Consider the following 25574-nt stretch of genomic DNA (forward strand, 5'->3'; position numbering starts at 1 on the left):
GTCTAAGAATTGTATCACTTCGGGCGTTCCTCGAGCATCAAGCTGAAACATCAGGACATAACTGCCACACTGTTCACATCAGTGTTAAACCTAAGTCACTCACTCATTCACTCATTTTCACATTCCATGCTGAAACCCCATAATAATAGAAATCAAATTAATTTTTTCAAACATTTAGTACAAACAAAATGATATTTCAAACTCAGTAGGAGACACATGTCTTATTTATTTATTTTAAAGAAACTTACATGTATAGGAATACTGCAGCATTCTGATTTATTTAATTTTTGACATTGGTTATCTTGAACACCCATCCCCACTGACAGGGCATCTTGTTGGCAGGTATGACTGGAATAGTGATGCTAATCCCTCCAGTGGGAGCAGCACTGGTCCATTCAAATGCTCCAGAACTGTAGCCCAAGAGAGTGACTACGGTGTTGGCTGGGTCAGGTGCTGGTCGATGAAGGGTGATGACCCCTTGAGTAGGCCAGCTGAAGATGATGGCGTAGACGTCCGTACCTTCACTGGACTTCTTTGATGTGTACCTGAGGGTTATGAGGTCAGGTGAGGTGAAATGGGGTTTAATGTCGCGTCCAAGATTATTGCACTTACATAGCGACGTGCATGTACGTGTGTGTCTTTGTGTGGCTGCTTTTACTAGTCTGGACTGATGCCGATTGATAGTGCTAGCCCACTGAGATACCATGTCGTAGTTCAACATGAATAGCCCACTCAGACACAGTATACTGACTCCGAGCCGACCAGTCCTTGTTTTAGCCCCTTAATGCCGAGCGCCAGACAGGGTAACAACAAGAACCATCTTTTAACATCTTTGTTATGACGCGGCCGGGGATCGAACCCCGGACCTTCCGCTCTCCGGGCGGACGCTCTACCACTAGACCACGGAGGCGGTCTGGGCGTTATGAACACAGTGATGTGTATATTGAGGTAAAGACATATATGTGTGCATACTGTGTAAATTCGTGTAGCTGTCTTTATGTTTGTATCTCCATAAATACATTACTGTATTTATTCTTGTATACTTCACACTTTTTTTAATAATTTTTAGACTCCCAAATTAGGGGTGCGTATTATACCCGAGAGTTAAATGTTACCCCTTTTCCCTCGCCAAGTGTGAGGCCATACAACAGAATTGTATGACCAGAAATTACCGGTACTTAAATCCACTGATGAAGATTCTGGTTATCAATAGTTGTCACTGACCATAATTCCGGGGGACTTGTTTCATTCTGGTAGGTCCATGGCCTTGAGCTGTAGATGGCCTCACCATTCACCTTGAGCCACTGCCCCATCTGCCTCAGTCTCTCCTCATAGATGGGGCTGATGACACCGTAGTGAGTGGGACCGATGTTCATCAGCATGTTGCCATTACAGCTGCAGACAGATGTAAAAACTGGTGAGGAGAAGTTTCAAAGTATACTTACATATTGGGTGTGTGGAGATCCTGGGATTTTTGTCACTTCTTCAAAACATACTATTTATTTCTCTGAAAGGAAGAGCAGAAATTATTTTCTTATTCCCTTCTTCTTCCTTCTTCGTGACATCCAAAAGGTCCAACAAATGTTTTATTATTTTATAAAACCTTATTTTTTTCAAGTATTTTCTGCAACATATTAAAAAACAACTACATAATCTATAGAAAGACCAGGAATGCTTTCAGCTCACTGGTTTATGCTTTCAAATGGTAACGAGTTTTAAGTGCCAACATAATATGGCAACTGTATTTGCCGTAATAACCACTCCATGATGCTCTTGGAGGGGCACTTATTAAAACCATACACAATCATTCTTTTCATCTCTTACAAATGGCTTCAAAACGTTGCAAAAAAAAATCCAGTGACTCATATATCTACAAGGACAGGTTAGGGAACTGATATCCCGACCATGCTTGCTAAGTTTCTTTGCAGTTTAAATTTCCAATAAGTTGTCTACAAAGGATGAAAGGCCTCGGCTATGCACCTTTTAGACACCGATTTTCTGTTACTTTGACTGTTTTTTTTAGAAAATGATATCAATTATCATTGTAAAAAAAAATATATGTCCTGGAGGACCTCGACAGTATATGTCCTGTAGGACCTCGACAGTCATTTCTGACTCGATTGCCGATAGACAAGACTAGCGCCATGTTTGTTTTAAACAATGACAGTAATACCTACGTAAACCTTTTTTGTTTGCATATTTATCCATATATAACCTGTATGGATAGAGTTTTTTATCTGTTGTCTATCTCTTGCTGAGAAACCTACCCATCATATGATAAAGTGATTTACCTGACAGTTTTTGCTAGAGTCTCAATGAGCTCCTCTATAGTCAGGTAGTCTGACAGGGGAGCTTCACGTCGGAACCCCCAGGACTTCTTGTCTATTGTCATGGCATTCACCCACTTGTGCTTCTGCAGAACACCTGAAACATCAGCCAATTAGAGCTTCTGTTAGAGACACAACAACAAAGTTGCATTGGGAGCCAACAAAATTAATACATTGCTTTAAATGAGAATCTGATAGCTTCTTATCAGGGATTTATTGCAAAAAACAACATTCACTCACTTCCTGTTGGCAGTATTTATCGTGAAGCCTTTACCCCTTACCAGGATTGTACCTGTCACCACATGTGTAGACGCCGCCATGGTTACATTTGCAGACAGTGCCCCACCGGTCATTGGTCACAACAACATCCTTGACTGGGCTAAACAAAGAACAATCGACATTAAGATTCATTGCCGTGAGTTAGATTTTTACTCCACAATTAATAATAAATGATGATTGACACGTGATGAGCAGACCAGGTTTCTCCACACATTTGTTCTCAGAAACCTGCTTACGTACATGGATTCGATCGTCTTGCCAATTTACCGTATTCGACGTAATAAGTGCACCGCTCTAATAAGCGCCCACGGCGATATTTGCTAATATATTGGCTAGTGAACAATTCCAATTAGCACCCCTTCCGATTGATCAATGTACACAACACTTATTTATTCGCGTATAACCAATGCTTGCCGTAAAAGGCGACTCTGCTTGTCGTAAAAGGCAACAAAAGGGATCGGGTGGTCAGACCAGCTGACTTGGTTAGCATTGATGCATGTCATCGTATCCCAATTGCGTAGATCAATGCTCATGATATCAATCACTGGATTGTCTGGTCCGGACTCGGTTATTTACAGACTGCCATCATACAGCTGGAATATTGCTGAGTGCGGCGTTAAACAACAAACAAATAAACAATATTTTTAAGCTTTAACTAATAATAAAATTTGTAAAAAAACTAAAAAACTTTATAGTAATATTTATTGTGACCACCAGCCACATGGTTTGAGGGGACCAAATATGTAAACAAAGAAGAAAGTAGCCTCAGATGGAACTTTTCATGATTGTGGCACACTCAGCAATATTCAAGCTGTATGATGGCATCATGTAAATAATTAAACCTTGACCAGACAATCCAGTGATTGATATAATTATAAATAAAACTGACGAAACAAATAAAGGCGACAAAACCCTATCTACATTCATAAGAAATCTCTGCCAAAAGCAGAGTCAATTGTAGGATTTTCATTTCATCATAACCATGTGTTAATGAATCACTATCAAATAGTTATGACACCAGGTGTTCATGAAAAGGCATAACCTGCCCCACCGGTAGCACCTGTCACAAACACATGCAAAGACAAGTCAATTGTTCACCTGAAAAACACAGAAACATATGGTACATGTAAATATGACATTTTGAAAGCTTTACTTAGGCTTTGTGTTTTGTAAACAAACAAGTTATGAAGAAAAGTCGTATGATGAAATCTAAGCACCAAAGGTTGGAGCTGTAATGATCCATCTGTTCGGGGTACGGTGACACCGTCAACTAAGCCACCAAATCTGATCACTCCATCATTTCAGTCACCTCTTACGACAAGTATATGTTGCTGGGGGCCAATTTGACCCTAGAATTACCATGGCTTAGCTCACCTGTCATTGTAGAGCCATGCCAGGAACTCCCTGGAGCCCCAGTAGGAGGCTGAGGCAACTGCATCTCCGTCAGACCACACAATGTCAGGCTTGTAGGTGTTCACAAGCTCATACAGCTCTGGCATTGTCTTGGTCTGAATGAGATAATATTGACTTATTAACATTTCTAACATTCTATAATTGTACACATACTTTAATCTTAATTTGCAACCATTTTGATGCAACCAATTTAATGTTACCGTATATCGCTGTGTATAAGGCGAGTTTTTCGTACCTAAAATGAAGAGGTTAAGAAGGGGGGTCGTCTTATACACGGAAGATCTCACATTTTTTTCCAGTTGTTTCACTTTCAGCTTCCACTGGCGATGTCAACCGGCATCCGACAGCCAGCCCAACATTTGACAATTAAACTTTGCATTTCGTCCTAAATAACCGTTCCAATAACTATTTCCATACATAAACATGATTTGTATCTGTTTTCCTTGAATAAAGTTTAATAATTTCTGCAAATAAAGTTGAAATGACCCTCGCCTCGATGCAGATTGTCAAACCAGCTGACATGGTAAAACAATCAACATCCGTGAGTAGAGAGCAGGAAGTACTGGGAAGCATTTGCATATTGTTATTATCACGTACTATGCAATGTTGATAATGTTATGCAGTAATAATATTTCAAGTATTTGCACTATTTTAAGTATTTTCATGAAAACATATGGGAATTGGCTTCAAATGAGGGAAGGGTTTGTTTCCAGAGAACCAGAAAGATTTTTATGCAATAGTGTTTCATGTTTGCGATACATACCACAATATATTGCATGTAATCTTCCGTCTGTAATTTGTTGTGGCCATGAAGTAAACCAAAACTTACACGAACCTTTTTTTTCTACCCCGTAGTCATCAGCCATTTTGTTGGATGTCGCTGGGGTCGCACATGCATAATATTCGCATTGTATACACGACTAGTTTCGTTTTTTCGATTTCTGAATTTTGTTACTAAATTTCAATTTGACTTGTCACTTATGTAAACTTTTTTAACAAGATGAACATATGCATGATTTTGATAAATGCTGTATACCAGTATTTTCCAAACATATAGTGATAAGTATTCTTTAGTATTTAATATTGTGGTATTCAGGTACATCAATGATACTGTGCACCTCTGATGAAGATCAAGTCACAGAGGGCTGTTTGTTTGTCATTGATGATAACCTTGTGTGTTTGTATGCCTGGACATAACATGCAGTATTAAAGCAAAGGGATAGTTATTTCACAGGAGTGTTTTCACCAATGCAAACTCCCGAGTTGTGAAGTTGTTGGCCTGGTCCTTCAGATAGAGAGGATGGAACCACTCAAACAGAGAGTGATACAGGCCGAAGTGGAGGTCTGTCTTGCTGCGGATGGCCTGCTCCAGCTCACCTGACAACACATGTATTCATCAGTGAATTTGTTTGTTGGTTTAGTGCCGCACTCAGTCATATTACAACTGAAGATGACACCTCTGTTAATAATCAAATATGGACCAGACAATCCAGTGATATTGCCAGCAATTACCCATGCCATTTGGTTACATGCAGTCAACCAGTCACTGAGTCTTACCATCCAATCCATCATGTCACATTATAGGCTTAATCCACATAGAGGGTTGACTACATGGCAGACCATTCCACTGACCACTTTATCCACATGGAGGGTTTTGGGATGGTCAGGTAGCCTAGTAGTTAAAGCATTTGCTTGTAAAGCCTAAGACCCGGGGTCGATTCCTGACATGGGCACAATGTGCGAAGCCCATTTCTGGTGTGCCCTGTTGTGATATTGCTCGAATACTGCTGAAAGTGGCGTAAAACCTCACTCACTCACTCACTCACTCACTCACTCACTCACTCACTCACTCACTCACTCACTCACTCATATAGATTCTTACCAACAATGTCTCTTTTTGGTCCAACCATCTGTGAGTTCCAGTTGAAGGAGACATTCGTTGGCCAGTTACAGAACCCTTCATGGTGCTTGCCTACAAACACCATATACCTACAACAAACAACCATGGTGTTAAATGGGGGCATGTTCAGGACGGTCATCTACTGCACTGTTATAGGAAGAGAAGCAATCATCTCATACTTAGCTCCAGAGTCTGCAAATAGCTCCGCCCATGTGTTTGCATCATAGAATTCAGCTGTAAAATCTTTAGCAAAATCTGCATATGTCCAGTCTGGTCTGTAGTTGTCCTTCATGAAGTCTATGTAGTTAGGTATCTTCTTCCCCTCCCAGAGATCCCAGAACCATTCATTACCATAACTTGGTACGGAGAACACTCCCCAGTGGATGAAGATTCCCAGTTTAGCTTCATCGTACCACGATGGAAGGGGGCGGGAATCTAGGGATGCCCAGTTGGGTTCATAGCGAATTTCTGGACTTTCTTCATTGTGTAAAGCACTTGCTCGGATAGTTACAAGGATGGTCAGGAAAATTGTACCAGCTAGAAGGGTAGCCATTTCAATAGTGGTGACTTTTGTAGCTGTTAAGATAGGACTGTGAGTGTTATCATTTCTTGGCCTAGGTATTACACCATCAGTGTAATCTTGGTCAAAGTCATGATATTGATTATGTGGTGAACTATATGTGATGTGGCCATGACACAGAGTGACCTTGTCCTGAAGATACAGAGCATGGAACCATTCAAACAGGTCATGATACAGACCAAGGTGCAGATCCATCTTTGATTTCCATGCTTCAGACATCTCACCTGTTGATAAAATTTGGTCCCAGACTCCAATATGAACTACTTGGCTCACAGATTATCATTTACAAAATTGTTGAAATAAAGTCTGGAGAATAGAAATTCCTTTTGAATGATAAGGACAATAAATAGGCTCAGGTTACATATCATGAGAAGGTCAATAAAGAAAACATCCTGTCATATGATTCATACAGACTGTCAATTTTAGGCCAGGTAAAATGTGTTGCTTGGGTTAAAGATTTTCAGGCCAAGTTAAAAAGTGCAATATTCAGGAGGCAAATATAAAACCAAGTGGTCATGACTGGTAAATAGAGATTAATTGCAGAGGCAATATTTGTAGAAATTATGTGGCACTTATCACAATAAATGCATGTAGTCATTGCAGGTTTCAAAGCAAAGACTTACAAATCTATTTATCATAAATAGCTGAAATAAACAAGTCATATGTATTTATCATGATGTTTATGTAGATGCAATTTAATAAGGCCGAAAAAAAGATAAAGTTGATGTTTCCTGTAACCAAACCAACCCATATTTCACTTGTGACTCCAAAGTAGTATTACAATATGCAAACCCAGTTGTGTGGAAACCTGTTTTTGATGTACAGTCGGAAATTTTGTTGGTGTTAACATTAAAATCACCTCAGCTGAAACAGATTGCACTCATTTCTATTGCTCTTAACATTTAAATACTATAGTCATATCATAGCATGAAGCTTTCATTTGAGAGTATGTAGCAGTTGGGCAGTGGAATTCAACCTTCATCATTTAAAATATCAACGGGGTGTTGTTTTGTTGAAGATTTCTTTTTTCATCCTCCAGTAACTAACTAAAAAAATATTCTCCTACCTACCGACCCTTCTTTCTCAAGTCAGTGTTACCTGAAACTTTTTTCTTCTTTTTTTGGCCTTATCAAGAAATCAAACTAGTGCATTTTACATTCAAAGCATCAGCTTTGGTTTACACTACTTAACAGTAAAACAGTATTCAATTATACTCTGCTTTAGCAGCAATTTATAGCCTATGCAATTTTCTGATGTATATATATACTATATAAGGTTGGGGATCATGAAATACAAGAAAGAAGAAGAAAAGAAAGTGAACGATCAATTTGAATAATGACTCTCACATATAGAACGGTTTGGGACCAAAACACCTCATCATGCCTGAAACATTGCAATTACTCTGTGCACATGGGTAAGGGGTCATTCTTGATTTTGACACTTCAGTAACTGGTTTTTTAAATCATTAGTATTGTCCATGTTCATTATCCACAGTTACATGTAAGCTTTCTACATTCTCTTCAATGCAGTATTTGTGATCAGTTTGGGAATTCGTCGGCTATAGCGTGATAAAAGCCTTAGGGCTATTGGTATGCTTCAAAATGATAAGTTTGTAGACTTTGGAGCAGATTTCTGCAGGCTTAAAATGTTAATGATCGACTCTGCACAGGATGCCCCAGGTGAACAAAACCAGTCCAAGGTCAATTGATCAGAAACATGCCCAAACATTCACACTGTTCAGTGAACCAGGCTCCTGGAGTTCAAGTTACTAAGATGATTAGAAATCGTCTGCATGCTCTGCGACCATGTGTTGTACCACCGTCAAAAACATAACACCTTCTTGCCAGATGCCAAAGGTGTTTGGAGTGTAGAAACTGGGGGAATTGTCAACAGTCTCGTGTAGTGTTTTCAGATGAGTTCATATTCACTGGGAACAAGTCTTGAGGTGCCCTTACGAACTTGTTCAGTGAACCAGGCTCCTGGAGTTCAAGTTACTATCAAGATGATTAGAAATCGTCTGCATGCTCTGCAACCATGTGTTGTACCACCGTCAAAAACTTAACACCTTATTGCCAGATGCCAAAGGTGTTTGGAGTGTAGAAACTGGGGGAATTGTCAACGGTCTTGTGTTGTGTTTTCAGATGAGTTCAGATTCACTGGGAACAAGTCTTGAGGTGTCCTTACGAACGTCAATGTAAGGCAACATTACAGATTTTGGGGTGGGTCTGTAACAATATAGGACAGGATGTCTGCAAGAATGCCACTGCATATTGTCCGTGGAAGGGTCACTGAGCAGTACTGCCGAGACAACATAGATGTGCTGCGAGAGAAGTGGACAAGACTCTCTCAAATTGTCACTGACAGATTTATTCAGGCCATAAAATACCATATCCTAGTACATGAATGTTTTACCAATCGTAGGGGCATGACCTATTATTGATCAAGTCATCTCAAGCATCATTTTTTGACTACACACCTCTGTCATCCTTATAGGTTGTTTGCACCCTAACAATACACTGGACCCGTGAAGAACCCATGCATGTTGTATGGCGCCTAACGGGATCGGGTGGTCAGACTCGCTGACTTGGTTGATGCATGTCATCGTATCCCAATTGTGTGGATCTTTGCTCATGATATCAATCATTGGATTGTCTGGTCAAGACTCTATCATTTACAGACCGCCGTCATATGCTGAAATATTGCTGAGTGCGGTATTAAATAACAAACAAACGAACAAACAATACACTGCCAACATGTTCTGTAGATTGTCATGTTACACCTAGTTCTTCCTTTTTCTTATCCATCACCATCTCTTTGCACCTCTTTAAATTTTTATAATCTGTTATTTTCAAATATCCTCTACATTTTTGGAGAATTTTGCAACACACTGAAAGGTGGATTTTAGACTTGTCAAAGCAAACATGTATTAGTGACCTATATGTTAAAACCTGTTGCTACTAGAAAACGTTGTCCCTTTGTTTTGTAAGTTCTACTTAGAATAGAATCTGCTTAAATAGTGAAACATATTTTTTGTCACACCAGGGTTTGCTGATATGGTTCCCCCTTAGAGAAAATCTTAGCCAAAGAGGTTAAAGTACAGTGACAGTCATGGTGTATTGCCACTGGGGTTTTGAACTGCCAACCACACACTACTGATGAAGTGGTGTTCTGTGCATTCGTCTTAAAGGGAAAGGGCTTTCAAAGAGATCATCCTCAGTCACATTGGTCACAAGACCCCATTGAACTCTGATATGCTCTGTAGCATTAGGCTTTAAAGGAGGAACTAGAGGTGTCATTAGTTCCACTAGCAGAAAAGCAAAACATTTTTTACAGTCCTTTTCTAGGCTTGTCATCGCCATACTCATACTTTAGGTGTAAAAAAAGTAGCATATGTCTGAGACATGTATGAGGCGTTCCTCCAACATCAAGCTGATGCACCATGATGTAACTGCAATATTGTTCACATTACTCGCAATCTCACTCACACTTACTGAAACTCAATAATAATACAAATCAAATTCATTTACCAAATATTTAGTACACACAAAATGATATTTCAAACTCAGTAGGAGACACGTCAAATTTATTCCTCAAAGTGAAACTTACATATATATGAATACAGCATCATCCGTATTATTTAATTTTTGACATTGGTAATCTTGAACACCCATCCCCACTGACAGGGCATCTTGTTGGCAGGTATGACTGGAATAGTGATGCTAATCCCCCCAGTGGGACCAGCACTGGTCCATTCAAATGCTCCAGAACTGTACCCCAAGAGAGTGACTACGGTGTTGGCTGGGTCAGGTGCTGGTCGATGAAGGGTGATGACCCCTTGAGTAGGCCAGCTGAAGATGATGGCGTAGACGTCCGTACCTTCACTGGACTTCTTTGATGTGTACCTGAGGGTTATTCAATGTAAATGGTATTCATACAGATACCTTTTTATTAAGAAATGGTTCTGCCAATTTCTGACAACCCATTTGATGATGAAAGGTGCTACATCACAATTCAAATTTGGGTCCCTTAGCTGTGCCAGGATCTGCTGGTCATGAGTGTTGTGAAAGAAATTAATTTTTACAACTACTGACTAAATGTGATCTCATTTGATCCCGGTATGAAATATTATGTTCCTGAAATGGAGTTTCATATGCTTTTTAGTTAGCATAATAGACCATAACAACTTTAATAGATCATCATACATCACAAGGTGGCCCAGTCTTTCAAGGCGCCACAATTCCCTGTGCAGAGTTGCGTCTCTTGGGCACGCCAGAAACCTATGATTATGGGTTCAAATCCCGGTTCACCCCGATTATGTTTCTAGGTTTGTCAGCACCATACCTCTGCTTGATGGTTTCACCGAAGTGGTCAACGTCTAAGACCTGCATCACTCCGGGCTTTCCTCCCATATTAAGCTAACACGCCGTGATATAACTGGAATACTATTAAAAGCGGTGTCAAACCCAACTCTGTCACTCATACATCACAACAAATCATGCATGCAATTTGAGTTGAGATATAACATTATATTGGGATAAATGTTGATATTTTTCTCACTTTTCTCATTCAATTCTCATCTAATTAATACTAACCTAACTTCAGCCATGTAATACTTGTCATTATACCAAAGCATAAATTTTCGTTCCTGTTTCTACACAAAGTTCCAGAACAACCCATCAAACAGTTCTATTTCAACCACTGACACAGTAATTGTGATAACTAAAAATGATCTCATGTACATGTTGATGCTATCATGCAACCATTGCCCCAAACTGACCCAGACATGTCATTTATAATCTTCTGTCATGGAAGATGGCTGACTACATCATAAACCAACACGCATATATTGTTTCTGTTTTCTTTTTTTATTTAAAGAAAACAGAAGTGTCAACCCTATGGAAACATGGAAACATTGTGTGAAGGTTCTGGTTATCAACAGTTGTCACTGACCATAATTCCGGGGGACTTGTTTCATTCTGGTAGGTCCATGGCCTTGAGCTGTAGATGGCCTCACCATTCACCTTGAGCCATCTGCCTCAGTCTCTCCTCATAGATGGGGCTGATGACACCGTAGTGAGTGGGACTGATGTTCATCAGCAAGTTGCCATTACAGCTGAAGACAGATGTGAAAAACTGGTAAGGAATAGTTTTCGAACACATTCATCCCCCCCATTTAATATCTTCCGGGGAGGGGTTGGTTTTTCTTGGAGATTGGATGTCTTTTCATCACTTTTTGGAACATAAAAAGAAAAGAGGAGCTAAACATATTTTTTTCACTGAACAATTATTCTCAGGATAAAGAATGTCCAATGGAAAAATATTATTTTGTAAAACCTGAGACAGATTTATTGTTTTCCAATAATTATCTCATTTAAATCAGATCTTTCACCTCTATGCATGGAGATCTTAGGACACCTCCATAGGAGGTCGCAAGAGGTGAACTTTCTGATCAGCCAATCAGCAACAAGGCTTCTTTATTCTCAGTGCAATTGAATGAAGCATTTCAGACAAGCATATCTCATTTCTGTATCTTGAAGACTATTATTATCAAGGAGATCTGAATGTGATTTCTTTTTGGAAGTGCTGTTATAATGTTGTGAACATTTTATGCCTCCTGTAGTTTGTGAGCCCCATGGCATCTTCACCCAATCTCATTAAAATCAGACCTCAGTTCTCGCAACCGCTAAACAAAGATCTGAGGACATCCTATTACGGGTCACGTCAGAACGACCTTTCATCCGACTAATCAGAGCATCGCTTACCAGATTATGAAAGTGATAGTCAGAATGTGATTTCTGATCATGCAGCCTCGAAAACTTTAACTCCGAACAATAGTTACGGGTTTAACGACTGTATCCATACAATCTAGACTATCTATTAGTCATTCCAGAATGTTCTTTTGTTCAGGTTTCAAATTTGTAATCGAGAATTTGTCAATGTACGTTTTGAAACGTAGTTGCCAATTTGAAATTAGTGCCGTAAAGCACGAGAAAGCTGCCTTCTGATTGGTCATTCCATTAGTCGGTCAAAGTTCGCGCAAGGTCGGTCTGACGTGACCCGTAATGGGATGTCCTCAGATCTTTGTTCAGCAGTAGCAAGAACTAAGATCTGATTTTAATTAGATTGATCTTCACCCAAAAAGGTTACAATGGAGGGTATGTATTCTGTGGTGGTTATCTTTGGCAGAGATTGAAATTTCTAAATCGATGAGGAAAGGAAATGAACCCGATTTATTTTTAGAAAACTGACATTTGATCGGCTTTAAACAACCTACACATCCTTCATTGTGATTGGGCAGTCAAGTTCACTCAGATTCACCTGACGTGACCTTATATGGAGGTGCCTGCAGACAGCCTTCAAACATAGCAATACAGTGGTTACCTGACAGTTTTAGCTAGAGTCTCAACGAGTTCTTCTATAGTCAGGTAGTCTGACAGGGGGGCATTACGTCGGAACCCACAGGAATATTTGTCTATTGTCATGGCATTCACCCACTTGTGCTTCTGCAGAACACCTTGAACAGCAGCAAATTAAATCTTCTGTTAGCAGGTTAAAAACAGTTACATTGAGAGCCAACAAAAGTATTATGTTGCTTTAAATGAGAATCTGATAGCTTCTTATCAGGGATTTATTGGTTGAAATACAGCTGATTATGGAGTAAAACTACATCCACTCACTTCCTGTTGGCAGTATTTATCGTGAAGCCTTTACCCCTTACCAGGATTGTACCTGTCACCACATGTGTAGACGCCGCCATGGTTACATTTGCAGTCAGTGCACCCCCGGTCATTGGTCACAACAACATCCTTGACTGGGCTAAACAAAGAACAATCAACATTAATAGTTTCAGAAGAATGAAGTTTTCAAGTGTTGCACTTTTTTTTACACGTTTCCTTTGTTTCTATTCTTGTTAAAGATGATGGGGGGAAATATCTGTAAACAAAGAAAAAATTGGCCTCAGATGAAACTATTGTGACAGCTATTAATTCAAAGTTTCACTTTTCCCCTTTTTTTTCTTTTTTTTATAATGCTGCACTCAGCAATATTTCAGCTATATGATGGAGTGTAAATACTTGAATGTGGAGCAGACACTCCAGTGATAGATATTTTAAACAATGATCCACAATCAGGGTACGATTACACAGCCAAGTCACTGAGATCACGCCTTAGCTCACCTGTCATTGTAGAGCCATGCCAGGAACTCCCTGGAGCCCCAGTAGGAGGCTGGGGCTTCTGCATCTCCATCAGACCACACAATGTCAGGCTTGTAGGTGTTCACAAGCTCATAAAGTGCAGGGGTGATCTTGAACTAAAATAACAGGTACACCTATATATACAAGATATGAGAGCCCCCTTCCACTACGTGATGTTTGCATTAAGATGATCGTAATTCCCATACTTTACATAGGCTTATGGTTGTCGTAGAGCTAAGTTGACTTTGTGCAAGTGGGCCCTGGTTTGTTTGATGCTTCTAATATAGCCCCACATGCAGGGTGATGAGACTCAAGAAAAAGTAAGCAGACAAAATGAGTCTGCGTGCATTTATATGGTTTAGTATGATTAAACCTCCAAATTGAATATCCAAGCAATTCATAAACATTGGAAATATTACTCAGAAATAGAAGTTCCATAATGGCGTGCAGCAACCTCATCAGTGACATCCATATCAGGGCCACATATCAACAAACACATATTTTTTTATTAACTTGGAAACTAAAAATGACATTTACAAATGATAGCATTTGTTTGAAGTTGTTGTGTGGGAGGTAAGCACTCCAAACCACCTGTGATTAAACGAGGCAGCTAAGCGAGTGAGTGAGTGAGTATGGTTTTACGCCGCTTTTAGCAATATTCCAGCAATATCACGACGGGGGACACCAGAAATGGGCTTCACACATTGTACCCATGTCGGGAATCGAAACCGGGTCTTCAGCGTGACGAGCGAATGCTTTAACTACTAGGCTACCCGACCGCCCTCGAGGCAGCTAAGGAAATAGATCATGCACATTCCTTACCAATGTGGCAGGTATCTGGTATTCTGTATTCTAGCCAAATATTTAATATCTTAAATAATATTAAGTTTGGAAATATTTGTTGACAAGGAGTTTGATTCATGATTTGTGAATATATTACAGTAAAAAAATCATCAGAATATATATATATGAGGGTACTCAAGTGTAAATTCTTCCAACTCACATCAACAAATCTCCGAGTTGTGAAGTTGTTTGCCTTATCTTGAACATAGAGAGGGTGGAACCACTCATACAGCACATGGTACAGACCAAATCTTAAGTTGGTCTTGCCACGGATTGCTTTCTCCAGTTCTCCTGAAACAGAAAACATTCAAACAGTAAGATTAATGCCCCAAATTATATCTTATGATGTAAAACAGAAATGTGTCAAAATAAATGTCTCATCACTCTGTAAAACCAATTATCCATACACATTATAACGTTATGAAAGTTCTGAAAACTCCATAGGATTTTATATATTCAGAAACTGTGATGTATCAGTTTAGTGTGTATTGACATTATTACAGAACTACTAATCTGATATTCTCCACCTCAAACAGTACTCTTTCCAACAACATCAAGTCTGCAAAGCATGTTGATTCCTCAACCAAGAGCCCTTCAAACTCCATATCATGTTATGTGGACATGATGATTTAGGGGGCCTTTACCACCCCTAATAAGACTAACCCCTCTAACAGGACGCTTCCTTACTGCTGATGTATTTTCCCACTCTCCTACCCAGAGTTCCATGCAGCCGGCAGCCAGCTAGCATAGTAATCTGCCACAGGCCAGCGCCATGTGACGATTCGTCACATCTTTCACAGTCCATTCAAGATATTGCATATGCTTTTCATCCGTTTCATGTTTGACAAGTCTACACATTTTCATAAACAAATGTCAAAGAATGGTTAACTTTCTTTGAGAAAGTATGCAAATACGTAAAAATCTACTTGTTTTTGCGTAGTTATCCTATGTTAACATTGGTTGTACGGCTCCACGTGCTGTCATCGAAGCCCAACGGAGAGCTAGCGACACGGTCACTTTGATGCATAAATATATATTGTCATGCAACTCACTGTCGCAGTTGTAGTAACATATCTATATAGTTATGCAAAATAATATGTAAAGCGCCCCCAAATACTTGCATGAGTCCGTTCTATACTGATTTCTGAAAAAAGCGCGTTTGTTTACAAACAAGAGAAAAGTCCGGTCACGTGATATGCAAATTAGCCTGTGGCAGTGGTGTTATGCTGAGTCACCACTGCGACGGAGTGTGGTATTTTCCAGATCATCTATTATCACCTGAGGAACTTTCTTCTCAGATGATTTACTGATTGAGCCCTTGGGATTCCAGGTATAAGTCTTCAGCAAGCTATTCTGGTCATAAGAGACACAGATGGACCAGACTCAGTGACTTGGTTGCGTGTCAGTGACCGTTCCTCGATCACTGGCTACATTTGTTTCATTTGACCACTTTCTAAATGGCATTGTGTATTCAAAGCTTTCGGCCATGGGAGCCATGCAAATTTACGCTTGTCAGAGGGGAACACAAAGTAATATTTGTGATCTGGACGACCAGTTGTCAGACTTTCATTTTTATAGAAGCTCCGGTGGCTGAGTGGGTTAAATCGCTAACTTCGTGTGCTGGTGTGTAGTGCCACACTCTGGCAGTTGGGTTCAAATCCCTGATGGGTGTACTAGAATCGGTACTTTAATAAGAAAGTTTTATCCCAAATATAACATTTGTTACTTCAACAGTTGGGGTATTTTCTATATCAATTGGATCAGATTGTCTGACACCAAGCTGAATTGTCTTTGCAAATGTTACATACCAACAATATTCCTCTTTGGTCCTACAGCCATAGAGTTCCAGCTGAAGGATACATTTGTGGGCCAGTGACAGAAGCCCTCGCAGTGTTTACTCACGAACACTGTGTACCTAGTGGGTCAAATGAAGGAGGAATATGAATGATTATATTCAAGGTGGAACAAACCTCATAAGTTTCTGTCTTTTTCATAGATAACAAAATGAGATCATTTGATAACATTATATTGATTGTTTATTAGTTTGATTTAAGTTCTGGATGCAAATACAAGTGACAAAACCCTTTCCATATTCATATGAAATCTCCGCTAAAAGCAGAGTCCATTGTATGGTGATGACGATATCATACACATGTGTTTATGAATCTCTATAAAAAATTGATGATACCAGGTGCTCTGGAAAATAGATGAGCATATGCTGCCCCTACCAGTAGCACCCATTATAAATACATGCAAAGGCAAGTCAATTATTCACCTGAAAAAAACCCACAGGAACATATGGCACAAGTCAAAATAGAGATTGGACATCATTTTTGTCACTGGTCTTTTTAGCATCATCACATAAATGTATTCTGGTGATTTCGATTTGTGATACATCACATATGAGCTAAAGTTGAAATGACACTTACTTGGCACCAGAAGATTCCAAAATTCTAGCCCATTCATCCGCATCAAAAAATTCTGCAGTGAACATTGGAGCAAAGTCAGCATACGTCCAATCAGGACGAAAGTTGTTTTTCATATAGTCAACAACTTCCGGCAACTTCGCCCGTTGCCAAAGGTACCAGAACCACTCACTGCCAACACTTGGCACTGAGAACACCCCCCAGTGGATAAAAATGCCAAACTTGGCCTCATCGTACCACGCAGGGAGTGGTCTGGCATCAAGAGATTCCCATGTGGGTTGGTATTGGCCATATACTGTCAGCACTGCAAGTACTGACAGTATTAATACTGAACTTAACTTTGTCAGAGGAGCCATATTCTGGCAAGTGTATGTGGTGATGTTATCTGATTCGTGTCCGACAAAAAGAAGTGTGTTACTGATTACAACTGTATTGGTCGTATTTAGGACAATCAAGGTGAAGTGGGTCTTCCAAGGCCAGATTAATCTGTGATATTGCAGCATAATGTGTTTGGGATCGATCACATGCATCAACCAAGTCAGCGAGCCTGACCACCCGATCCCGTTAGTTGCCTACGACAAGCATAGTTGACTGTTACCGCAACATGGGTTGCTGAAGATCTATTCTACCCCGGGTCTTCATGGGTCTTTTTACAGGTAGTGCATCTCTGTAGCAGGTGCAGTAGGGCAGAACTGGAGGTTATAAGGTGTTTGCTCATCATGCTGAAAGTCCTGGATCGTTTTCCCACATAGTTATAATGTTACAATACCTGATGAATCTGTTGATACTGCTGGGAATCTCTCAAAGTGGCACAAAACCATCCTCACTCACTCAATTTTATCTAAAACACTGAATATATATTATCAATTTGGCTCATTTAGTTTTTGTTTGGCCTCCAGCTGTTTTAGATGAGGGATCATCTGCAACTGTAAGAAGTAAAGTTTGCAGATCTCATTTCTGAAATATACTGAAACACTTTTAAATGTAATTTTCATTTTTTGCAATGTTCACTCAAAAAAGTGGGGGATATTCGAAAAAAACATGATTCCAGAAACACATGAGGTACTGAGACATGGTGATGGAGGGATGAGGAAGGACCAGGTGTAACATGCATGACAAATCAACAGAACATGTTGGTGGTGTATTGTGAGGGTGCAAACAACCAATGAAGACGACAGGTGTGTACTGTATTTTCTTGAGTATAGTGCACTTTTTTCTACACATTTTAGTACACAAAAAATGATATTTCAAACTCAGTAGGAGCCATGTCAAATTTATTCATCAAAGTGAAACTTACATGTATATGAATACAGCATCATCCGTATTATTTAATTTTTGACATTGGTCATCTTGAAGACCCATCCCCACTTACAGGGCATCTTGTTGGCAGGTATGACTGGAATAGTGATGCTAATCCCTCCAGTGGGACCAGCACTGGTCCATTCAAATGCTCCAGAACTGTAGCCCAAGAGAGTGACTACGGTGTTGGTTGGGTCAGGTGCTGGTCGATGAAGGGTGATGATCCCTTCAGTAGGCCAGCTGAGGATGATGGCGTAGACGTCCGTACCTTCACTGGACTTCTTTGATGTGTACCTGAGGGTTAATCAATGTAAATGGTATTCATACAGTTACCTTTTTATTAAAAAATGGTTCTGCCAATTTCTGACAACCAATTTGATGATGGAACCAGGTGCTACATCCCAGATTTGGGTCCCTTAGCCATGCCAGGATCTGCTGGTCATGAGTGTTGTGAAAGAAATTAATTTTTACATCTGCTGACTAAATGTGATCTCATTTGATCCCGGTATGAAATATTATGTTCCTGAAATGGAGCTTCATATGCTTTCTAGTTAGCATAATAGACCATAACAACTTTAATAGATCATCATACATCACAAGGTGGCCCAGTCTTTCAAGGCACCGCAATTCCCTGTGCAGAGTTGGGCATGCCAGAAACCTATGATTGTGGGTTCGAATCCCGGTTCGCCCCGATTATGTTTCTAGGTTTGTCAGCACCATACCTGTGCTCGTGGGTTTCACCGAAGTGGTAAACATCTGAGAACTGCATCACTTCGGGCTTTCCTCCCACATTAAGCTGACACGCCGTGATATAACTGGAGTACTGTTAAAAACCCAACTCACTCACTCACCTGAATGCATTAATGAAGTTCCCGCCCCTCCACTAAGTTCAAACAGTTCTATTTCAACCACTGACACATTATAATGAAGAGCCAAATAAAAATGAAGGCCACCCTGACTTCAATGATCGTTGTTGATCATGCAACCATCGTGCCAATACATGATTATTTACAAGATCTTGTGATGGAATATTTCTGACTACTTCATAAACCAACACATATATTGTGTCTGTTTTCTTATCTTTTGAAAGAAAGCAAGTAAAGCAAAAGCAACAACTCTATGGAAAAATTACCTAATTTTTTCGTGTATAATACACACTTTTTCATAAGTTTTAGACTCCCAAATTAGGGGTGCGTATTATACCTGAGAGTTAAATGTTACCCCTTTTCCCTCGCCAAGTGTGTGGCCATACAACAGAATTGTATGACCAGAAATTACCGGTACTTAAATCCACTGATGAAGGTTCTGGTTATCAATAGTTGTCACTGACCATAATTCTGGGGAACTTGTTTCATTCTGGTAGGTCCATGGCCTTGAGCTGTAGATGGCCTCACCATTCACCTTGAGCCACTGCCCCATCTGCCTCAGTCTCTCCTCATAGATGGGGCTGATGACACCGTAGTGAGTGGGACCGATGTTCATCAGCATGTTGCCATTACAGCTGAAGACAGATGTGAAAAACTGGTAAGGAATAGTTTTCGAACACATTCATCCCCCCATTTAATATCTTGCGGGGAGGGGCTTTTTTTTCTTGGAGATTGGATGTCTTTTCATCACTTTTTGGAACATAAAAAGAAAAGAGGAGCTAAACATATTTTTTTTCACTTAACAATTTTTCTCAGGATAGCCAATGTCCAATGGACAATTATTATTTTGTAAAACCTGAGGCAGATTTATTGTTTTCCAATAATTATCTCATTTAAATCAGATCTTTCACCTCTATGCATGGAGAATGTGTGAAGCCCATTTCTGGTGTCCCCCGCCGTGATATTGCTGGAATATTGCTAAAAGCGGCGTAAAATCAAACTTACTCACTCACTATGCATGGAGATCCGAGGATACCTCCAAGGACACCTCCATAGGAGGTCGCAAGGGTTGAACTTTCTGATCAGCCAATCAGCAACAAGGCTTCTTTATTCTCAGTGCGATTGAATGAAGCATTTCAGCCAAGCATATCTGATTTCTGTATCTTGAAGACTATTATTATCAAGGAGATCTGAATGTGATTTCTTTTTGGCAGTGCTGTTATAATGTTGTGAACATTTTATGCCTCCTGTAGTTTGTGAGCGCCATGGCATCTTCACCCAAAAGGGTTACAATGGAGGGTATGTATTCTGTGGTGGTTATCTTTGGCAGAGAAATTTCTGAATCGAGGTAGAAAAGAAATGAAACTGATTTTTTTTTAGAAAGCTGACAAGTGATGGGCTTAAGAACCTACACATCCTTCATTGTGATTGGGCAGTCAAGTTCCCTCAGGTTCACCTGACGTGACCTTATATGGAGGTGCCTGCAGACAGCCTTCAAATATAGCAATACAGTGGTTACCTGACAGTTTTAGCTAGAGTCTCAACGAGTTCTTCTATAGTCAGGTAGTCTGACAGGGGAGCATTACGTCGGAACCCCCAGGACTTCTTGTCTATTGTCATGGCATTCACCCACTTGTGCTTCTGCAGAACACCTGAAACATCAGCAAATTAAAGCTTCCGTTAGACGGTTAAAAACAGTTATATTGAGAGCCAACAAAAGTATTATATTGCTTTAAATGAGAATCTGATAGCTTCTTATCGGGGATTTATTGGTTGAAATAATGCTGATTATGGCATAAAACAACATCTACTCACTTCCTGTTGGCAGTATTTATCATGAAGCCTTTACCCCTTACCAGGATTGTACCTGTCACCACATGTGTAGACGCCGCCATGGTTACATTTGCAGTCAGTGCACCACCGGTCATTGGTCACAACAACATCCTTGACTGGGCTAAACAAAGAACAATCAACATTAATAGTTTCAGAAGAATGAAGTTTTCAAGTTTTTTATACATTGTCTTTGTTTCTATTCGTGTAAAAGATGATGGGGAAAATATCTGAAAACAAAGAAAAAATCGGCCTCAGATGAAACTATTGTGGCATGTATGGATTCAAAGTATCACTTTTCCCGTGTTTTGTTGTTATTTTGTTGTTTAATGCTGCACTCAGCAATATTCCAACTACATGATGGCGTCCAGTGTAAATACTTGAATGTGGAGCAGACATTCTAGTGATCGATATTATAAACAATGATCCACGCCATCGGGGTATGATGACACAGCCAAGTCACCAAGATCACGCCTTAGCTCACCTGTCATTGTAGAGCCATGCCAGGAACTCCCTGGAACCCCAGTAGGAGGCTGAGGCCTCGGCATCTCCATCAGACCACACAATGTCAGGCTTGTAGGTGTTCACAAGCTCATATAGTGCAGGGGTGATCTTGAACTAAAATAACAGGTACACCTACATTGTACAAAATATGCTTCTCATACAGGGCCCACTTGCTATTTAAATGATGTTAGCGCTAAGATGATGGTAACTCCCATACTTTAACATAGGCTTAAGGTAGTTGTAGCGCTCAGATCACTTTGTGCAAGTGGGCCCTGGTTTGTTTGATGCTACTAATATAGCAGCACACGCAGGGTGATGAAACTCAAGATACAGAAACTATAGGTACAAAAATTGAATCTGCATGCATTTATTATGGTTTAATATGATTAAAACTCAAAATTGAATATCCAAGCAGTTCATAAATGTTGGAAATTGGACATCAACATAGAAATATTATTCAGAAATAGATGTTCCATAATGATGTGCAGCAACCTCATCAGTGATATCCATTTTTGTTTGTTTTGTGTTTGTTGTTTAACGCGGCACTCAGCAATATTCCAGCTATATGACGGTGGTCTGTAAATAATCGAGTCTAGACAAGACAATCGAGTGATTGATATCATGAGCATCCAGGCAATTGGGATATGATGACATGCATCAACCAAGTCAGCGAGCCTGACCGCTCGATCCAATTAGTCATCTCTTAGGACCAGCATAGTTGCCTTTCACTGCAAGCATGGGTTGCTGAAGACCTATTCTACCCCGGATCTTCACAGGTTAACTTTGAAACTAAAACTTTTTTAACTTGGAAAGTAAACATGACATTTACAAACAATAGCATTTGTTTGAAATTTGTGTGTGTGTGCCCCCCAAACCACCTGTGATTAAGTGAAGCAGCTAAGGAAATAGCTTGTGCACATTCCTTACCAATGTGGCAGGTATCTGGTATTCTGTATTCTAGCCAAATATTTAATATCTTAAGTAATATTGATTAACTTTGGAAATTTTGTTGACAAGGAGTTTGATTCATGATTTGTGAATGTATTACAATAACAAAATGATCAGAATATAAATAAATAAGGGTACTCAAGTGTAAATTCTTCCAACTCACATCAACAAATCTCCGAGTTGTGAAGTTGTTTGCCTTATCTTGAACATAGAGAGGGTGGAACCACTCATACAGCACATGGTACAGACCAAATCTTAAGTCGGTCTTGCCACGGATTGCTTTCTCCAGTTCTCCTGAAACAGAAAATATTCAAACAGTAAGATCAGTCTGTAAATCCAATTATCCATAAACATTATAACATTATGAAAGTTCTGAAAACTCCATAGGATTTTATATATTCAGAAACTGTGATATATCAGTTTAGTGTGTATTGACATTATTACAGAACTATTAATCTGATGTTGTCCACCTCAAACAGTACCCTTTCCAACATCCAACAACAAGTTTGCAAAGCATGTGTGTTCGTTATTGCTCGCATAAGACATTATTTATTGTGCCAGCCAAACACACCATATATATGCTACTCAAAAGAAGTTAAAGAACAACCAATTTTTCACTTTTTTGACTATAGTTAATCTGTCGATTCGATTAAATGTAGTCATATGAAATAAATCGCTTGTTCTTTATTTCCCAACCAAGAGCCCCTTAAACTCCATATCATATCTTTTGTAAGCGAGACCAATGTCCCCACTGCTTCCTTACTGCTAATGTATTTTCCAGATCATCTATTATCACCTGAGGAACTTTCTTCTTAGATGATTCTCTGATTGAGCCCTTGGGATTCCAGGTATAAGTCTTCAGCAAGCTATTCTGGTCATAAGAGACACAGATGGACCAGACTCAGTGACTTGGTTGCGTGTCAGTGACCGTTGCTCGATCACTGGCTACATTTGTCACATTTGACCACTTTCTAAATGGCATTGTGAATTCATAACTTTTGGCCATGGGAGCCATGCAAATTTACACCTTCCAGAGGGCAACACAAAGTTATATTTGTGATCTAGATGGCCAGTTGTCAGACTTTAATTTTTATAGAAGCCCCGGTGGCTGAGCGGGTTAGATTGCTGACTTTGTGTGCTGCCACATTCTGGCAGTGTGGGTTCGAATCCCTGATGGGACTCACCCTAAATATGTACTAGAATCGGTACTTTACTAAGAAAGTCTTATCCTAAATATAACATTTGTTACTTCAGCTGTTGGGGTATTTTCTATATCAATATTGGATCAGATCGTCTGACACTAAGCTGAAAAATCTTTGCAAATGTTACATACCAACAATATTCCTCTTTGGTCCTGCCGCCATAGAGTTCCAGCTGAAGGATACATTTGTGGGCCAGTGACAGAAACCCTCGCAATGTTTACTCACGAACACTGTGTACCTAGTGGGTCAAATGTAGGGGGAATATGAATGATTATATTCAAGGTGGAACAAACCTCATAAGTTTCTATTTTTTTCATAGATTACAAAATGAGATCATTTGATAACATAATATTGATTGTTTATTAGTTTGATTTAAGTTCTGGAAGCAAATACAAGTGACAAAATCCTTTCCATATTCATATGAAATCTCTGCTAAAAGCAGAGTCCATTGTATGGTGATGACGATATCATACACATGTGTTTATGAATCTCTATAAAAAATTGATGATACCAGGTGCTCTGGAAAATAGATGAGCATATGCTGCCCCACCAGTAGCACCCTTTATAAATACATGCAGAGGCAAGTCAATTGTTCACCTGAAAAAACACAGGAAGATATGGCACAAGTCAAAATAGAGAATTGTTCATCACATATGTGCTAAAGTTGAAATGACACTTACTTGGCACCAGAAGATTCCAAAATTCTAGCCCATTCATCCGCATCAAAGAATTCTGCAGTGAACATTGGAGCAAAGTCAGCATACGTCCAATCAGGCCGAAAGTTGTTTTTCATATAGTCAACAACTTCCGGCAACTTCTGTCGTTGCCAAAGGTACCAGAACCACTCATTGCCAATACTTGGTACCGAGAACACCCCCCAGTGGATAAAAATGCCAAACTTGGCCTCATCGTACCACGCAGGGAGTGGTCTGGCATCAAGAGATTCCCATGTGGGCTGGTATTGGCCATATACTGTCAGCACTGCAAGTACTGACAGTATTAATACTGAACTTAACTTTGTCAGAGGAGCCATATTCTGGCAAGTGTATGTGGTGATGTTATCTGATTCGTGTCCGAGAAAAGAAGTGTGTTACTGATTACAACTGTCTTGGTCGTATTTAGGACAATCAAGGTGAAGTGGGTCTTCCAAGGCCAGATTAATCTGTGATATTGCAGCATCATGTGTTCCATTAATATCATGTAGACACAAAGATATATGACAAACAGTGCTTCTGAATGTCATGGTTGTCTTAAAATAGTATGACCCACAGATTTAATTCCCAGTGCCTTTATTTCAGAAACAAGTCCCATCATTTTTACAGGTAGTGCGTCACTGTATCAGGTGAAGTAGGGTAGATCTAGAGGCTATAAGGTGTTTGCTGATCATGCTGAAAGTCCTGGTTCGATTCCCCACATGGTTATAATGTTACAATACCAGATGTATCTGTTGATACTGCTGGGAATCTCTCAAAGTGGCACAAAACCGTACTCACTCAATTTTATCTAAAACATTGAACACATGTGTTTGAAAGGCATTTAGAAGTGATACACATAAGGAAGAGAATATATGGATGTCAACTTCTTTATTATAAGGAACACAACATTTCGGAGTATATGCTTACTATATGACATCCATATATTCTCTTCCTTACTGAATACATATTATCAATTTGGCCCATTTAGCTCCTTTCAGCCTCCAGCTGTTTTAGATGACGGATCACCTGCAACTATAAGGAGCAAAGTTTGCATATCACATTTCTGAAAAATACTCAAAAACTATTAAATGCAATTTTGCAATAGTTTTTCTATATTCTCCCAAAAATTAGGGGATGTTCGAAAATAACAGATGATTCCAGAAACACATGAGGTACTGAGACATGGTGATGGAGGGATGAGGAAGGACCAGGTGTAACATGCATGACAAATCAACAGAACATGTTGGTGGTGTATTGTGAGGGTGCAAA

The 25574-nt window shown here is 39.7% G+C and overlaps 3 protein-coding genes and 1 pseudogene across 6 annotated transcripts in view; 1 reads left to right on the plus strand and 3 right to left on the minus strand.

The window, feature by feature from the left end:
* LOC124149127 (blood vessel epicardial substance-like) overlaps positions 1–25574 on the plus strand; it is a 200272-nt gene that overhangs the window by 155101 nt on the left and 19597 nt on the right. The window contains exon 1 of one of the 4 annotated variants that reach the window (XM_048380629.1): positions 19684–19784. The exons of the other annotated variants lie outside the window; for them this stretch is intronic. The gene's annotated coding sequence lies outside the window, so the exon portion shown is untranslated. Of the gene's footprint in view, positions 1–19683; positions 19785–25574 lie in introns of those variants that run through there. 4 annotated transcript variants of the gene reach the window in all.
* Positions 212–6504, minus strand: LOC124149113 (alpha-L-fucosidase-like). The gene is made up of 8 exons (XM_046520477.2): positions 6099–6504; positions 5902–6008; positions 5266–5396; positions 3981–4114; positions 2609–2706; positions 2292–2424; positions 1225–1395; positions 212–545 (listed from the first exon to the last, which is right to left on the minus strand). The coding sequence occupies exons 1-8, from the start codon at positions 6470–6472 to the stop codon at positions 281–283; spliced, it is 1413 nt and encodes a 470-aa protein (XP_046376433.2). The 5' UTR covers positions 6473–6504; the 3' UTR covers positions 212–280.
* Positions 10062–17543, minus strand: LOC124149111 (annotated as a pseudogene).
* Positions 18230–24680, minus strand: LOC124149115 (alpha-L-fucosidase-like). Its single transcript, XM_046520480.2, has 8 exons — positions 24291–24680; positions 23742–23848; positions 22572–22702; positions 21441–21574; positions 20983–21080; positions 20646–20778; positions 19591–19761; positions 18230–18554 (listed from the first exon to the last, which is right to left on the minus strand). The coding sequence occupies exons 1-8, from the start codon at positions 24641–24643 to the stop codon at positions 18290–18292; spliced, it is 1392 nt and encodes a 463-aa protein (XP_046376436.2). The 5' UTR covers positions 24644–24680; the 3' UTR covers positions 18230–18289.

This window comes from Haliotis rufescens, unplaced genomic scaffold (assembly GCF_023055435.1).
Source record: "Haliotis rufescens isolate VD_foot unplaced genomic scaffold, xgHalRufe1.0.p SCAF_32, whole genome shotgun sequence".
NCBI lineage: Eukaryota > Metazoa > Mollusca > Gastropoda > Lepetellida > Haliotidae > Haliotis > Haliotis rufescens.

Coding starts and splice junctions, on each gene's coding strand:
- LOC124149113 (XM_046520477.2), bottom strand. CDS start 6,472: ATGGCTACCCTTCTAGCTGGTACAATTTTCCTGACCATCCTTGTAACT. Junction 6,009..6,098: donor TTTGCAGACTCTGGAGCTAA/GTATGAGATGAT, acceptor TGTTTGTTGTAG/GTATATGGTGTTTGTAGGCA. Junction 4,115..5,265: donor CAACTCGGGAGTTTGCATTG/GTGAAAACACTC, acceptor TATCTCATTCAG/ACCAAGACAATGCCAGAGCT.
- LOC124149115 (XM_046520480.2), bottom strand. CDS start 24,643: ATGGCTCCTCTGACAAAGTTAAGTTCAGTATTAATACTGTCAGTACTT. Junction 23,849..24,290: donor TTGGAATCTTCTGGTGCCAA/GTAAGTGTCATT, acceptor TTGACCCACTAG/GTACACAGTGTTCGTGAGTA. Junction 21,081..21,440: donor GCATGGCTCTACAATGACAG/GTGAGCTAAGGC, acceptor TTCTTTGTTTAG/CCCAGTCAAGGATGTTGTTG.